Consider the following 18,095-nt stretch of genomic DNA (forward strand, 5'->3'; position numbering starts at 1 on the left):
CGCTGCTCGCTGCGCCTCACGAGGCGGAACTAAACACTCCCCGGATCCGTTTCCAACGAACCGGCAGTGCCGAATAGCGTGATGCACGCGTTCAGGCCGTGTTTTTTTTTTTTTTTTTTATTAGCTACATTTATTACAAAAAAGATAACTTTATGAACCTTGTTGGAATAAACAAATTAAGATACGATTCATGTAGCCCAGATAGTGCATTCATAATTCATAATATGCACAAAACACATGAAAATATTGAAGGGGAAACATGATTTCTGACTTCTGAGATAGATCGATGGATGGATGGATGTAGGCGATAGATAGATAGATAGATAGATAGATAGATAGATGATGATAATAATAATAATACATTGTAGCCTATTTGTAACGCACTTTATATTTTGAAAAAAGTGCTACATTAAAATGGCAAATAAAATGACCCTTTCCTACTACATATCAATTCGCTAACTGAAATTTAACAATCTCCCCTCTTTATTTTTTTCTCATTACTTTCTCTCCTTGCCTAGGAATGCACTACAACCACTTACACAAACATTAAGCAATGCATGTGTGTATGCATATGTGTATGTATGTGCAGTATATGCATGTGTGTGTGTGTGTATGTGTAGGCCTATGTATGTATGCATGTGTATGTGTGTGTGTGTGTGTGTGTGTGTGTGTGTGTGTGTGTGTGTATGTATGCTGGATATGTATGTATGCGTGTATGGGCATGTATGCGTATATATATATATATATATATATATATATATATATATATATATATATATATAGAACCTATATGTGTGTGTGTGTGTGTGTGTGTGTGTGTGTGTGTGTATATGTGTATGTGGGTATGTACGTATGCACGTGCATACGTACATACCCACATACACATACCGCATCAGAGTTCCGACGGTCCGGTATTCCGACACTAAAACTATAACCCTAACTCTACCCCCAACCCTAAACCTAACCTCAGTAAACCTTACCTCAGTAACTAACCTGCCGACGCTAAGTAACTAACCTGCCTTACGCTAAGTAACTAACCTGCCTTACGCTAAGTAACTAACCTGCCGACGCTAAGTAACTAACCTGCCGACCATGTCGGAACAGCGGATAGTCGGGATAGTGAGCGCTTCCCGCTTCGCCTTTTTTTTTTTTTTACTGTTTTACTATTACTAGACCTTACCCGTTCAAAGATATGTGCTCCAAGTTACTGTAACTGTAGCTCTGGTCCATCGCTTTCACCTCCCGCATTGCTCACGGTGAAGCTCTGACAGACCCGTCGGGAAACGCATGGACTCGAGATTGTCGGCCCCGCCGAGCGCTCAATACTAGTGAAAATAAACAAAACCGTTTCACTACTCACCAAACCAAAGGTAGTTTTGCGTTGTTGAAAGTCTATTCTCCGCGGTGGTAAACCTCTCAGCACCCCACCTACTCTGTAAAATACATTATTTTTGTCATGAAATAAAACGCACACACCTCAGGCCACCTAGCGGCCACCGCAGATACAATGGTTCACAACCCGGAAATAAGCGGCGGTCGAGTTGGATGCACTTTATTTCATGCCAAAAATAATGTATTTTACAGAGTAGGTGGGGTGCTGAGGGGTTCACCACCGCGGAGAATAGACTTTCAACAGCGCAAAACGACCTTTGGTTTGGTGAGTAGTGAAATGGTTTTGTTTATTTTCACTAGTATTGAGCGCTCGGCGGGGCCGACAATCTCGAGTCCATGCGTTTCCCGACGGGTCTGTCAGAGCTTCACCGGGAGCAATGCGGGAGGTAAAGCGATGGACCAGAGCTACTGTAACTGGTGCATGCGTGAGAATATGTGGGAGCATCATAATGTAAGGAGCAGCCCATGGAGGAGTGTATATTTATGATGGATACAAATAATTTAACAGCAAAATTAGGTGAATAGAAGTATGGGGATGTATGCACTTACTGTCTCCACATAGTTTTTTCCATACCCGTTGGAAGATGACCCGGTGCATGCATGACCCATGAATGCAGAGAGAGAGAGAGAGAGAGAGAGAGAGAGAGAGAGAGAGAGAGAGAGAGAGAGAGAGAGTGTCTCTTCACTGCAACATTCCTAACTGTGAGAGAGGTGTGTGTGGGGCTATGGGATCCCATGGCCTGGAGGAACGGACCGTAACCCTGACAACAGGCTGAGCTGAACAGGCTGTGCACCATAAAAATGCTAATATACAGCATACGATTTGTGAAAGTGACAAACGGGCTTCACAGTTATGTTAGGTGTGTTCATATGCTAATTGTGATGCGATTTCAGATCAATTGCTCCAGCCTCTGAGGAGAAACGCTGTTTCAGACAGACAGACAGACAGACACTCACTCACTCACTCACTCACTCACTCACTCAGTCAGACATTCGCAAAATTATAGTATAGATTGAGCGGTGGTCACGTGGCTGTGTGTGTATGCGTCCGTCCGGCCGTCCGTGTATGTAGCCTCAAGCCTGCAGTACCTTTTCTGACCACACATGTTAAGGGAGGGGCGCTGTTGTTCTCACACACACACACACACACACACACACACACACACACACACACACACACACACACACACACACACACACACACAGGGGGGAAGGGTGGGTCAGCATGTGTGGTCAAGTAGAGCGAGACATGGGGGGCAGAACCCTTTGTAAACCTGGATCAGTCTGAATGACAATTTACAATTTAGGCTTTTTTTCATCCCTCTAGGGTTCTTGATGATTCTGAATCCATTGCAAGCATTTGTTTTGCATGAAAAACATTCCTTGGGCTAGAAAACGGACCAAAATAACGGTGAAAAGTGATGACTCATCACTTTTCACAGGTTTGAGAGGCTGAAATCTAGCCCAAGGAATGTTTTTCATGCAAAACAAATGCTTGCAATGGATTCAGAATCATGAAGAACCCTTAGTTTGACCCCTCACATGCTACTTTTTTTGGTGTTTTTTTCCAGTATAGTGAAGTCAATGGGAAACTTTTTTTCGCAGTGTTTCCGGCAGAGCAGGCCTCTCATTCTGTGTACCTTATTGACCAAATTAATAGGAAAAACTAAAATTTGGAGTATGTCATGACATCACAGGTCTTCTCTCATTTTGGCACAGTGGCTCCCCGGCTAGTACTTTGTTATATGTTTTGTTTTGTTTCTTGATTTGTTTTGTGATTTTATGTACAGTACAGTACCCCTGTATGTCCTGTATTTTAAAATGGGAAAATAATTAATAAAAATATAAGTAAAAAAATAAATGAAGCAAAAGCAAAGCAAAAACAACAAAAAGATTAATAAAAAGGACTAAAATGGTACAAAACAGTTAAATCAGAAAATTAGGAACAGTGCACACCTATTATACACAGCTCTAATACAATTTAAAAGCACATTATGATCACCAAGAGGGGGTTAAAAAGCACCAAGGGCAACCAAAAAGGTCCTTCTAGGCAAATGCCTTATTAAAAAGAAAGGTCTTTAGTCCCCTTTTGAAGGCGTCCACTGACTGTGGTGCTCTCAGGTGGTCAGGGAGGGCATTCCACAGCAGAGGAGCAGCTGAACAAAAAGCCCGGACCGGGCTTTTTGGTAAATTTTCCCTTGAGTGAGTTCTTATTTCCGGAGCAGAGGGAGCGTGTGGAGGTTGGGGGTTCAATGAGTTCTTTGAGTTATGAAGGAGCGTTGCCGTGGATGCACTGGTGGGTGAGGAGGCAGACCTTGTATTCTATCCTGGAGGAGATGGGGAGCCAGTGTAGGGAATGAAGTATGGGTGTGATATGGTCATATTTCCACACTCTCATCAGGACCCTGGCAGCACTGTTCTGGATGTACTGAAGCCTCTGGATGCTCTTGCCAGGGATCCCGATGAGAAGTGCGTTACAGTAGTCTAGCCTTGAGGAGATAAAGGTGTGGACAAGTCTTTCAGCATCTGGAAGGGTGAGTGTGGGACGGAGTCTGGCTATGTTTTTGAGATGGAAAAATTACGTTTTGACAAGGTGTTTAATGTGGGGGTCAAAGGTCAGCTGGGGGTCCATTTTTACACCCAGGTTGGTGATAACTGGTGAGAGGGGGAGGTTCTGGCCGGAAAATGTGATGCTGGTTATTGTGGATGATTTGACCTGATTTGGGGTGCCGATGAGAATGGCTTCTGTTTTGGAACTGTTTAATTGCAGGAAATATTGAGCCATCCACGCCTTTATCTCCTCAAGGCAGGTGGTGTGGATGCTGATGGTGGAGACTCGGTGCCGCGCTGTGAGCTTGTATATCTGGTATTTTTCAATAGTTAAAGCACAAAATGTGAGTGAATCTTTGTATCCAGGGCCCCTGTTTGTCACTGTCTGTACCATAGACATAGAAAGGTATAGACGCCTGCTCCGGCTCGGGCATTCGTAAAAAAGGATTGTAATTTCTTAAAGGCAAGCTTCCGGAATTCTGAAGGAAGCGTCACAGAAGGGGACGTTCGGTAGGCCAATCAGATGTGTGTCTTTCCCAGAGGCACTTGCTTTGGCAATGTAAATGTCTGTCCAAGAGGGAAATAGCAAGGTGGCAATTCCGGTTTACTTCCCGTATCCGGGTGACGTGGGTGAGTGTTCCTTGTCAGATTGTATCATGTTATCCTTTGTGTCATGATGTGTGCTTACCCACCTGATCTTGAATAGTTTTCATGAATTCAAACCCTACTCCAACCATTTTTTTATTGCCAGGCAAGGAGTAATTTTTACTGATAACTAATGGTTGGAATGGATTCAGCAGCCCCAAAATACCCTAATTACACACCTCATACGCTCATATTGGCATTCTTCTTTATTTTTCCCCTTTAATCCCAGGCCCTTGGGATACCCCCAACTTTAATTGGCTCCCACAAAGTTTCCGAAGGGAGTTGTGATTGAAAAAGTTCAGAGGTGATAGTAGACACCTTTATGAGCACATTTGTTGAAGAAAGCTATCGATTTAGATTTAGTTCCCAGATTGGTCTAACACTCGGCTAACTTTCCCTTACTAATACTAAAGTGGATTTTTTCAGCGACACAAAAAAAAGGAGAAAATCAATATTATTATCGCAATTTATCTGTCCCAGCAAAACACCCTCGCGAATGAGGTATCTAGCTTATATCTGTGCTATGTACTCCTACAGGCTGGGGCAGAGTCTGTCATCAGGGAGCGTTGGGCGGGAGGAGTAGGACGAAGGCCCTGCGTCCTCCCGGTGGAGGCTCCTCACTGGCAGCTGAGTCAGTAGGATACAACTAGCCTGATTTCAGACTATACGCTGCAGCTTGAGTCAGATAGTTGCCTCCATTCTATTTGATTGAAAAGGGGAGGGGATTTAAAATTTGAAATTCCCAATCACAAGAGATCTGGTGGGAGGGGTTGTGTTTGACTTTTGCACACAAAACATTCCCTCCTCCCCCTCCCCTCTGTGACATGCACCAAACAGGTCATTGTCTTTGATGTTTCATTGATTAGAGAGAATCACTAACGAGCTATCGACACTTGTAGCTGTAGCTCTTTTGAAGTTCAAAGGAGGCAATCAAGAACTCCACCCCTCCCTCCACTGTTTCTGTTGATTTTCAGAAGTTAGACGCACCCCTCCTCCGTATTGCATTGATTTCATTGGTCGGTAGGCCAAGATACCGTATCAAGAGACGCGTCATATGACACATCCAGACCAAGAGAAGTAGTTCACTCAGAGAGTGGGCGGGTCTATTGGCTGGAGCCAGACTAGGATACAACAGCAGTGACAACACTGATGTGTGTGTGGGGAGGATTTAATTGGCATAACTACATTGGGGAGAAAAAGGGGGTAACAAACAAAGAAAATGAATAAATAACAGACATAACAGCTCATCTCCTTTAAACAGAAACTGCTTTATTTTGTCTGAACAAAGTGTTTTTTAATTCAACCGTTAACACAACGTTAAGGCCTATATTAGCATATCTTAACATATGTTCTAATCTTCACAACCATCTTACACCAATAGTTTCACTGTGAGTCAGACCGAAGCAGGAATTCTAGAAAACACAACTTCATGATAAAGTTAGGTTTACATTACAACAGGGGTTCTTCTCACCCAAATGGACCCTTACAGGGTCTGCAACTCTGATAAGTTGTACAAATGGAACCAATTACCATCCGCACAACTCTCAGAGCTAGGAGGGTGGTCTTCGGAAATGCGAAGAACAGGTTTTGGAGAACCAGAGTGCACTCCAGGAAAACACAACTTTGCGATAAAGTCGCGTTCACGTCGATTACATAAAGCAGGATTTATAGAAAACATCAAACGACTAGGCAGATACAGTAGAGACAATATTAATATCACGTGATGTAATGACACACAGCATGTATACAGGGCGTACAGCAGTACAACACAAGCACACACCCACAAAGTTGAATAGGCTACTGTATATGCACAGCAGCCATTTTGGGTCTCTTCTCACTTCCTTCACAGGTGTTACCAATGATACTAATGAAGGCTCTGTTCCATTTCATGTGGCACAGTGGTTCTCCAACCTTTTATTTCAAGGACCCCCATAACTCTCAGAGTTACACACCTTTTAAGAGGTCATTTGGAACCCCCCCCCCCCCCCCCCCCCCCCAACTATACCACAATTTGAGACCCACTGGTGTAACAGTGAGCCAACATGCACAATATCAGCACCCTGACTCCGTTTGATCAGAATGGAACAGAGCCTTTGTTAGTATCATTGGTAACACCTGTGAAGGAAGTGAGACGAGACCCAACTTCTCTCCAAAATGGCTGCTGTGCATATAGTCTATTACCATACTTGTGGGGTCCCATTTGGCCCTCACAGGTATAGCAAAACAAGTACGAACACACAGACTCACAGCGCTACAGAAGGGAGTAGGTTTACAACACGGCTGTAGGAAGGTCCCTTTCATTTCACAACTCGGGATGAACATCCAAGTTCCCAGAGTGCGTCTGTGTGTGTGAGTGCATGTGTCAGTGTGCGTGCGTGCTCGTGTGTGTTTGTTATGTGCGTGCGTATGTGTGTGTTTTAAGAACTGCTCAGGGCATCCACTCCAGGCAGGACTTTACCTGAGGACAGAGAGAAAATAATATGTATTAATTAAAAGCTACTATTTCTACCAAAAGGGTTTCATACAAAGTTAATGCAATAAATTGAAATACTGCTGTAATTTTGTTTCAAAAGCCAACTTGTGGATGTGCAGTATAGCGACTCCCAAAATAATCATATTTGAACAGGGGACCCCCCACCCTGACAAGCATTTGGAATTGTAGGAGTTGAGGCAGTTTGACTCGATCTATTCCATTGTGAAAATGGGTGGTTTTTGATTTAGTATTTTAATAGACAAAAGTGGAAAACATAACAAGTATAGTCAATACATTAAAAGAATGTAGTACAGTACAAGTACAGTTAAACACCCTGCCTAAAAGGAGCATCCCAAATAAGTCTTTTTACTGTCTTTTTTACGTCGGAAGTCCTAGGTATTCAACTCATGGATATAACAAATAACAAAGAACATACAAACATCAAAGGGAGAAAAGGGGATGTGGGGCTAAGGTAAATGGGGGTGTGTGTGGGGGGGCTCACTTCTTGCCTGTCTATGGGAGAAGTGATAACTACCTCTGCCTCTGGCCTCCTGAAAGATGCGTTTTCAGGGCAGTCTTGAAGGAAGCCAGCAAGCTACATGTTTTAAGAAATTCCACACTTGGGTGGCAGTGTTGTAGAAGGAGAATTTACCCATATTTGTCTTAATATGGGTTTGTGTTACCAGATCGTTGTGTGCGCTCCCTCTGGTGTTGTGACTGTGGGTGTCTGTCTTCCACGTTGAGCCATCTTAGGCTAGCAAATGTGTGGGAGAAACGTGGGTCATGGGCCTCATGTCGAGTCTTTATTGGCTTTTTGGTGTTGGAGTACCAGGAGGTGCAAGCATAATCAAAATGGGACTGAATGAGGGCCCCAACAAAGGCACTTTTGTTGACAAAAGTGGAAATTCTTCCCAGGAATCTTGTTCTTTGGTTTACTTTTTTTGATCACCATTGTTGCCAACTTGCCATGCTATCCCCAGACAGGTATCTGTCAGGAATACAGGCCAAATAGGTAATCTCTTCCTTGCTAGAGATTACTGTGTCATCAACTTTGACCTTGAAATCGTTTACATTTATCTCTATTAGAGAATGTCTGGTCCCAAAAATAATGGATTCTGTTTTACCAAGGTGTAGTGACAGTTTGTTATCAGTAAGCTAAGTACGATTTTGGTGACTTCTAAGCTAAGAGCTTCCTTGAGGAACACCGCAGCTCACCGGGAGGGACGAGGACATGGTTCAGTTGATGTCAACCATTTGTTCTCTCCCCTCAAGGTAAGATTTCATCCAGTTTACTGATGTGCTATCCAAACCAATCGCTCTTAGTTTATTCAGTAGAATTGAATGGTTTACTGTGTCGAACACCTTTTGGAGGTCCAGCATGACCATGCCACAGTATTTTTCCGAGTCTACTTCACGTTTGATGTAGTCGGTCAGATACAGTAGGCATGTCTCAGTGGAGTGGGATGTTCTGAAGCCAGATTGGAATTCAAACAGCAGTTTGTGCTCAGCGAGATAGCTGTTGATTTGCTCTTGGATTAATCTCTCCATAACCTTTGAGACTGAACAAAGGATGGAAACAGGGTGGTAGTTGCCAGGTTCTAATTTTATTCCTTTTTAATATAGAGGGATTAATCTCGCCATCTTCAAATCTTGTGGGACGTGACACTGACTGATGTGAAATCGCGTTGCGAGGCATTGGGAGCTTGTAGATCGGCTATTTTCACAATTTCTACCTCTAATATTTGACAATTTGACCAATGTTTGACCAGAGGTGCTAAAAAGGTCTTTAAAGTCCTTAAATTGTCACAAAAGTGCAGATACCCTGTATACACCTATACTGTATGTTGGTCTGTTTACTGTTGAGTGAGAAAACATTGTTAACATTTAGCTAGACATCTGGGGAGCCCGCCAAAATAATTTAGACCCACAGTTTGAGATTGTATATCGTATAGTTTCTGACAGCAAATGCACCATTCTCATGGTTCTTGTGTGATAGTTCAGTTCAAAGACACCACTATGCTGACGTTCAATAATCCACCCAGTTTAAATGGAGTAAATCCCTCATTCTGCTGTTTTGTGTCACACACTGAGCATGGACCAAATCAAAAAGGAGAGAATTGTCAGGAGGTCAGTGGTCAGATTGTAGCCAAGCATGGACAATCTGAAGGCTCCAAGTCCATCTCTAGAGACCTTGATGTTCCTTCACTGTGCGAATTCTAGACAACGTGTGGTGTTTTTTAAACAAACACCACACAAATGCAAGGGTGCCAATACTTTTAGCCACAACTGTACTCCTACGGCCTGGGGTGGAGTCTGTCAGCAGGGAGTGTTGGGCGGGCGGGAGGAGTAGGACGAAGGGGCTCCTCACTGGCAGGTGAGTCAGTAGGATACAACAGTATGTCCTCCCGGTGGAGGCTCCTCACTGGCAGGTGAGTCAGTAGGATACAACAGTATGTCCTCCCGGTGGGGGCTCCTCACTGGCAGGTGAGTTAGTAGGATACAACAGTATTCCCTCCCGGTGGAGGCTCCTCACTGGCAGGAGAGTCAGTAGGATACAACAGTATGCCCTCCCAGTGGAGGCTCCTCACTGGCAGGTGAGTCAGTAGGTTACAACAGTATGCCCTCCCAGACAGTGGAGACTCCTCACTGGCAGGTGAGTCAGTAGGATACATCAGCAGTGACAACACTGATATGTGTGTGGGGAGGATTTAATTGGTATAACGACTAGTTTGGGAAGAAAAGGGGGTAACAAACAAAATGAATAAATAACAGACACAACAGCTCATCTCATTTAAACAGAAACTGCTTTATTTTGTATGAACAAAGTGGTCTGTATGTGATGTAATAAAACACAGCATGTATACAGGGCGTACAGCAGTACAACACAAGCACACACCCACACAGTTGAATTACCATACTTGTGGGGTCCCATTTGGCCCTCACAGGTATAGTAAAACAAGTACGAACACACAGACTCACAGCGCTACAGAAGGGAGTAGGTTTACAACACGGCTGTAGGAAGGTCCCTTTCATTTCACAACTCGGGATGAACATCCAAGTTCCCAGAGTGTGAGTGCATGTGTGCCTGTGTGCGTGCATCCTTTGTGTGTTTGTTATGTGCGTGCGTGTGTATGTGTGTGTTTAACCCATTCAAGCCGGGAACACATTTTGTACAGTATGTAGCAACATACTTGTTTTTGTACATTTTAGAAATTGTATGGGCAAGGCCAAGCGCTGCTCAGTTTATCCACTCCAGGCAGGACTTTACCTGAGGACAGAGAGAAAATAATAATTAAAAACTAGAAAAGAACATTTCTAAGAAATCTTAAGTGTGCCTGCAGAATTTTTAGCATTTCTAACATTAGCATTTGTTAACATAAGCATTTGTTAGCATAAGCATTTGTTAGCATTAGCATTTCTTTTACATTAGCATTAACATTAGCATTTTTAGCTTTAGCATTAGAGGTTAGCCGTTGGGACTGTGGGACCACCCACCAAGTTTGAGACCAGTAACGTGTTGGGAAATGGAGTTATGGCTGTTTAAAGCCCAGCCAATAGGAAGACAGAGGGGGTGGGGCTTAAGCAATTACAGATCATTTCTATTGGCCATCTAAGTACACAAACCAAATTCCGAGACGGCACCATGCTGCAAACTGGAGTTATAGCTGTTTAAAGCCCAACCAATAGGAAGACAAAGTGGGGGGGTCTTAAGCCATTACAGATCATTCCTATTGGCCGTCTAAGTACACACGCCAAGTTTCGAGACGGTACCATGCTGCAAACTGGAGTTAAAGCTGTTTAAAGCTCAGCAAATAGGAAGACAGGGCGGCGCTTAAGAGGGGCAGGGCTTAAGTAATAAGTCCCTATTGGGCGTTTAAGTCCAGACATCGAGTTTCGAGAGGGTATCATGCTGCAAACTGGAGTTATGGATGTATAAAGCTCAGCCAATAGGAAGACAGAGGGGGCCGGGCTTCAGAAATTACAGTTCGTCCCTATTGGCCGGAAAAAATCCAAAGTTGTGTGAGTTTTTTAAAGTTTAAATCACGTTGCTAGGCAAAAGTATGCCAGAGTTATGTGGCGCCAAAGTATCAGCTTTCCCCCATTCTAAGTCAATGGGGTTTTTAAAGGTCTTCAAAGTCCTTAAATTGTCACTTTAAAAAAGTGCAGATACCCTGTATACACTTTGCCTGGTTAAAACCAGACCGAACACAACAACACCCCCTAGCGGTAGTGGTGTTGTAGTACGGTCTGGCCCTGATCCATTGAGATTCTATTTCCTCAAACAGCTTTTAGGGTTGGCCAATCAGGGTTGTATGCTTGGGGCATGTGGTTTCTGTAGGCTTGGGGCACGTGGTTTGGAGCAAACCCCAGAAATGAAAACTTTTCCTGAAATCCCAGACTCTCTTCCCAAAACGAAGTGTGTGATAGAGGCTGGCAACGCCAGGCAAGTATACACTTAAACTGTACGTTGGTCTGTTTACTGTTGAGTGAGAAAACAATGTTAACATTTAGCTAAACATCTGGGGACCCCGCCAAAATAATTTGTGGACCCCTCTGGGGGTCTAGACCCACAGTTTGAGATTGTATATTGTATAGTTTCTGACCGCAAATTCACCATTCTCACGGTTCTTGTGTGATAGTTCAGTTCAAAGACACCACTATGCTGGCGTTCAATCGGTCACTGGATCTATACCAGTGGTTCTCAACCTGTGGGTCAGGACCCCCAGGGGGGTCCCCAATTTATTTTGGGGGGTCCCCAGATGATTAGCTTAATGTGCAACATTGTTTTCTCACTCAACAGTAAACAAACCAACATAAAGCTTAAGTGTACAGAGGTATGTGCACATTTCTAAAGAGACAATTTAACCTAACAAACTTTAAGCTTTTTGTTGCCAAGCATTAAGATCTTCAATGTCTTCCATTGCAGGAATCTTTAGAATCTTACCTTTTAATGTGCACGATGTGCACGGGTCATGCACGGATGATGCACCACACGTGTGTCACAGCTTTCAAACAAAACAAATCCAACTGGAAATCCGTTCAGGCATTCAAAAGATAGTGTTTTCTTCATGCACCACACGTGTGTCACAGATTTCAAACAAAAAAAAAATCCACTTGGAGATCCGTTAGGGCATTCAAAAGATATACCGTAGGCTATAGTGTTTTCTTCATGCACCACACGTGAGTCACAGCTTTCAAACAAAAGAATCCACTTGGAAAGTCGTTCAGGCATTCAAAAGATATAGGTTATAGTGTTTTCTAAGAAAATACACACATTTTCACGACTTTTTTGCCAAAAATGGCAGATCTACAAGCTCGCAGCGCGGCACTCGGTGCCGCGCTGTGAGCTTGTATATCTGCTATTTTTTCAACAGTTAGAGCATTCAATAATCCCAGGCCTCAATGGGTTAATTCACACGTCTCACCCTCCAGCAGCTCCAGTGAGGCTCCGCCTCCCGTGCTGACGTGGCTGACCTTATCCTCGGTGTCCCACTTAGCACAGCATGTGGCCGTGTCGCCCCCACCTGTAGCGCGCACACACACACACACGCACGCACGCACGCACGCACGCACGCACGCACGCATGCACACACACACACACACACACAGAGAGAGAGAGAGACAGTCAGTCAATGGTACAATACAGAGAGAGTAGGGCATTCACGAAGAGTGATTTTTAGTATTCGAATTATTCGACCTCATAGCATTCGAATAGTCGAATATTCTACAGGACTGGCCAAACTGTCAAATATTAAGTAAGCAACAGGCGAACGTTGTGAAAATAGCAGATCTACATGCTCACAACGCCGATCTGCTATTTTTGGCTAAAGTTCTCAGAATAAGGACAAATAGGGTTCAAGTGGTTAATATAAAAAAATAAAAAGGTTTCTACCACACAAAGATTTGGAGGACCCCAGGAAGTAACTCTGAGGACCCCTTAGGGGTCCCGGACCCCCTGGTTGAAGACCCCTGGTCTAGAGGCTAAATCTCATCTGATGGTGGTCCGTGGCTCCAATGCCGATTATAAAAAATGGTCCTTGATATTGACTGAAGTTTGACTGAAAACATTCTGTATTCAATATAAAACTTTGTAAATCAAAATTGTAATTGAAGAGAAGACTGTGCAGGACTTCTCCCACTTTTCATGCTGACATTGTTCTTAGCAAACTGACAAAGTAGGTGTGTAAAGCCCTTTGCACACAGGACAGTTGCGTTTTCTTTCGTTTGCGGCATGAATAAAACGCATTGGATTTGGTGTGCAAGGCTGTGCGGAATCGGCGCTGCGGATCCAAAAAGAAGTCATAAAAGGAGTGATGAGTTTTTTACCGCATGCGACAAGACGCACGAATCGAACTGGTTTCGATCGAGAAAAAAACGCACGGCGGCAGCCACTCGTCGCACGGCTTAAATCGGAGCCGGTGTGCATGAGGTCATAGAGAATCATTGTTTTCTTTTCAAAAAATTATATTGTCCGTTTTATCCGTGCGGTTAAACGCGCCTGTGTGCAAAGGGCTTTAGAGTACTCTTTCTATTGAAAACTTAAGATTTGAAATTAAAATAAAGTATATGTGTTCAAATAGTTTTTAATTTGTTTTCAGTAATTTCATGAAGAAATAAAAGAACAATCTAAGACATTAAAAAACAAATGTTTAAAGAAGCAGTGAAAATAGTCGATCTACAAGCTCTCAATGTGGCACGAAGCGAAGCGTTTGTGAGCTTGTAGATCGGCTATTTTCCCATGCATGGGTCTCGGGCAAACGTCTAACTTTTGGGTCACAAGCTAAAAGGTTTGGGAATCACTGTTCCTAGAGTAAAGGTAGAGCGGGCTAGCATCGTTTGGTACAAGCTATTGAAAAATAGCAGATCTACAAGCTCACAGCGCAGCACCGAGTGCCGCGCTGCGAGCTTGTAGATCTGCTATTTTTGGAAAAGTCGTGAAAATGTGTGCAAATCTTTGAATGTATGTATTTTTCAAGCGAACATTTGTAACTCAAATCTTGCTTCTGGGGGGTCCCTGGCTGGAACTAAATATTTTGAGATGGGGGTCCGTGGCCAAATACATGTCATTTTGGGGGTCCTTCACATGAAAGGGTTTGAGCACCTCTGACAAAGAAACATTGTTTTTTTTTTTTTAAAACTCAGAAGGATTTGAACTATTCAAAGACTTGCACAGGTTTTCACGATTTTTCAAAAAATAGCAGATCTACAAGCTCGCAGCGCAGCACTCGGTGCCGCGCTGCGAGCTTGTATATCTGCTATTTTTCAATAGTTAAAGCACAAAATAATTGAAGTGAATCCTTGTACTCAGGGCCCAGAATTTTGTGCGACACCCCTCCTGTTAGGGGTGAAGGCACAGGTACAGGGTTATTGGGGGTCAGGGCTTACCGATGATGGTGACGCATCCGGTCTTGGTGACCTCCACCACTTTGTCCATCAGACTCTTGGTTCCGTGGGCGAAGTTGTCCCACTCGAACACGCCGACCGGCCCGTTCCACACGATCTGCTTGGATCTGGCCACGGCCTCGGCGAACGCCTTGTTGCTCTCTGGGCCGCAGTCCAAGCCCTGAGGAACACCAACGACATTATGTTAGACCGGTGGTTCCCAACCCAGATGGTTTAGCTTAATCATACCTGATGAAGACCCCACAAGGGTCAAAACGTTTATCTTCCTTGAAATAAAATTGTCGCTGGAGCTTTGGAACAGTGTGTGGAACTCCTCTTCTTCCATAGCTTAAAGGAGTAGTTTTGTATTTGTCGAATTCCTCAGACAAAACAATTATAATTGTAGTAAATGTACCCCCATTGATTCCGGATGGAGACCCAAATGCATTTGGGTCTCCATCCAGAAAATAATTGTTATCAAATTATTTTCTTTTGAATGCGACAAAAACTCAAAAATATTATTGAACTCAAGTCTCCGTGGCGTGAGTAATCAATAGAGAAAATAAAGTCATTTTGGGGGTGAACTACTCCTTTAATGTGCAACATTGTTTTCTCATTCAACAGTAAACAAACCAACATACAGTCGACCCCAGGTGTAGGGATGGGACGATATTGTCATCATTGTTTATCGAGATAAAAAACACTCACAATAATCGTATCGTGGAGATTTAATTTATTGTGATATTGTCCTCCGTCATGCACTGGGATCGATTTCCTTTTATTTGCCGAGCTGCATATGCAGCGGTACCATTTAAACCCTATATGGTAAAACGGTCCTGGAAATATAATTTTTTTCACTCTACCAAATCTCTTTACTAAAAAATAGCCGATCTACAAGCTCACAACGCGTACTACAAGCTTGTGAGTTTGTAGATTTTTTGGCAAATGTTCCGACCCAAGATAATGGATGATGGGGATATTGTGATTATCGCGATAATATCGTAAATCACCATTGCTTGGGTCACAATAATCGTGATATGACATTTTCATATGATTCCATCCCTACCTAGGTGTATACAGGGTATCTGCACATGTCTAAAGACTCCAGTACTTGAGTCCTGACGTACAATAAGGGCGGCAGTGGCTCAGGGGTAAAGTGGCTACTTGGCAACCGGGAGGTTCACAGTTCGATCCCGGGCTACCCCAGAGTAGGCTGGTGCCTTGCATGGTTTCCTTCGCCACCGGTGTATGACTGTGGGTGTGAATTAGTGAATATAATGCTCCATCATTGTAAAGCGCCTTTGACAAAACCCGGGCGCTATATAAATGCACCATTTACAACATTAAACTGGGGGTTGAGAAGACTGGGCACTGTGATGTGAATGCAGTACCTCTTGTCAACCAGAAGGTGTCCTACCAGACCACAGAGTCTGTAATCTCAATGGAAGAGCGGGGAGACCAACTCCACCCAGGCACGTATTCATCAATTTAGGCCTAGAATTATTGAATGCTTTAACTATTGAAAAATAGCAGATGCGAGCTTGTAGATCTGCTATTTTTGAAAAATCGTGATTTTGAATATATCTTTTTAAAAGCACTCTTTTGTAACTCAAATATTTGCTTCTGGGGGGGGGGTCCCTGATAACAATATTTTGAGATGGGGGTCCGTGTCCAAAAACACATCATTTTGGGGGTCCTTCACATGAAAAAGTTTGAGCACCGCCGACACAGAAACATATTTTCTACAAAAAACCTTAGAAGGATTCAGAAGACACTTATAGAATCGGGTCAAAATGTTCAAAGACTTGCACAAATGTTCGTGATTTTTCAAAAATAGCAGATCTACAAGCTAGCAGCTGCTATTTTTCAATAGTTAAAGCATAATAATACGCAATAATGTGTACACGGTCTAAATGGGTTGAGGCGAAAAGGTGACCGCCTTTTTTATATATACAGTATATATATATATCAGGTCCTGCCGCCCTGTCTAAAAAATTACAAAAATCTCCCAAAAGCCCAGATACCGAAAGAATGTTGCTCAACCAGTTCCTTGTCCATTCACGGATATGCGGGGGAAGGCGGACAATTAATCAAACCTCTGTTTGCCTTTTGTTTCATGGGGTGACAGGGCAGGGGAGAGGGTGTGGGCCATCAACTGTACCTCAAAGGATACTCTCAATGATATCAAAGAAAGGGAGCTAAATGTGACACACACACTAGCCTATAAGGTTTTGGATGTGTGCTCAGATGGTGCTTTCCCCAGTGTCCATTACTTCTTAAAAGCACTGCCCATGACAACAGGCTCTGTTGAACGTCTGTTTTCCAGTGTACAAAGAATCAAATGTGCACACAGAAGTACGATGACAACCGCTTGCCTAAATGGTCTGTGTCTCCTCGAGTTTGAGAGAGACTTAACTGATCTGGTCTGAACTACCATGACGTTATCGATATCGAAGCGGCACTTTGCTGGCATTCCGCCTATCCTGACTCCCATTCCTGGATACGCCACTGCCGCCACCAATAAAATGAGGTTTTATTCACCAAATAAAAAGTTATATCCTGCATCTGCACCAAAAAACTCATGTTTTACTCACTAAATACTGTTATACGATCATGTTTTACTCACTAAATAACCACTTTCAACTTGGGGTCACAATGTTGGGCACGTCAGTGGTATAGTGACGGCAAGTTTAAAGTGGTTCAAAATCAGGAAACAATTAGTGATACCGATCAAAGTCAGAACAATATCGTCAGAAACCTCGCATCTCCAAGTTTCAAATGTTGTAAGTTCTTTCCCAAAGTAAAGCCCTGCATCATCATACAAGGCCGTTGCACAAAAGTAGTGAAAACAGCAGATCTACAAGCACACATGCTAAACGAATGGTTTTGGAGGGGATGGTCCGATCAGGTTTTTTGGAACCGATCACCGAGCACCGATCGCAAAAGTTTGATCACCCGATACCGATCAATCACTGATCCGATCAAGTTATTATTTATATTTTCTAAATGTTAATGTTTTAACTTTAATTCATTCATTCACTCATGAATTCATTTATATATTTGCCTTATAGTTATTTACCAGCATTACTATGTATTTATTATCATAGCAGTAACTAATTATTCCTTCAGCACTGTGGAAATCAATACCCCAAAATGGCCTCAAGTGGGCATACTGAACGGCTGGTTGATTGGATGCACCGATCCGATCGGTGAATTTACCTTTTGATCGAAACCACCGATTATCGCCGATCACGCTTTGATCGGCCCGATCCGATCCATTGCCGATTGATCGGTAACATCTCTATTTTGGACATACAAGGTTTTCATCCGACAGCGACGATACATTAGTCTTTGGCCAACTCACCATCCACCCGGCAGGGATGCCATCGGCGACGGTAGCCGTACCAACAGCAGCGTGCTCGTCGAACTTATCGGCGGTGAGGAAGTCGACGGGGAGGTTGATCTTGACGTGGTTCTTCTCGGCCTTCGCCATCAGGTCCTTGACGATCTTGGCGCCTTCGTCATCGTACAGCGAGTTACCGATCTGAGAGCAGGGGAGAGGAATGCCTCGTTAACTATTTCCATGATTCAATGATTACTATCACAATATAGAGCTATTTAACACCGTTACTGAACAACAGTAATCAATGAT

General features: G+C 43.4%; 1 protein-coding gene across 2 annotated transcripts in view; it reads right to left on the minus strand.

Moving 5' to 3' along the window:
- Positions 1-5,836: 5,836 nt before the first annotated feature.
- The window catches only part of pgk1 (phosphoglycerate kinase 1), a 29,811-nt gene continuing 17,552 nt past the window's right edge, over positions 5,837-18,095 (minus strand). Inside the window, exons 8-11 of one of the 2 annotated variants that reach the window (XM_080749725.1) lie at positions 17,808-17,987; positions 14,447-14,624; positions 12,487-12,585; positions 5,837-7,045 (exon numbers count right to left, since the gene is read on the minus strand). In XM_080749725.1, the coding sequence (XP_080605851.1) occupies positions 7,005-7,045; positions 12,487-12,585; positions 14,447-14,624; positions 17,808-17,987 (498 nt within the window). In that variant the 3' untranslated portion in view covers positions 5,837-7,004. Of the gene's footprint in view, positions 7,046-10,251; positions 10,329-12,486; positions 12,586-14,446; positions 14,625-17,807; positions 17,988-18,095 lie in introns of those variants that run through there. The other variant, XM_080749724.1, reaches the window with a different exon arrangement.

The sequence above is a fragment of the Nannobrachium achirus genome, assembly GCF_963921795.1.
Source record: "Nannobrachium achirus genome assembly, chromosome: 19".
Taxonomy (NCBI): domain Eukaryota; kingdom Metazoa; phylum Chordata; class Actinopteri; order Myctophiformes; family Myctophidae; genus Nannobrachium; species Nannobrachium achirus.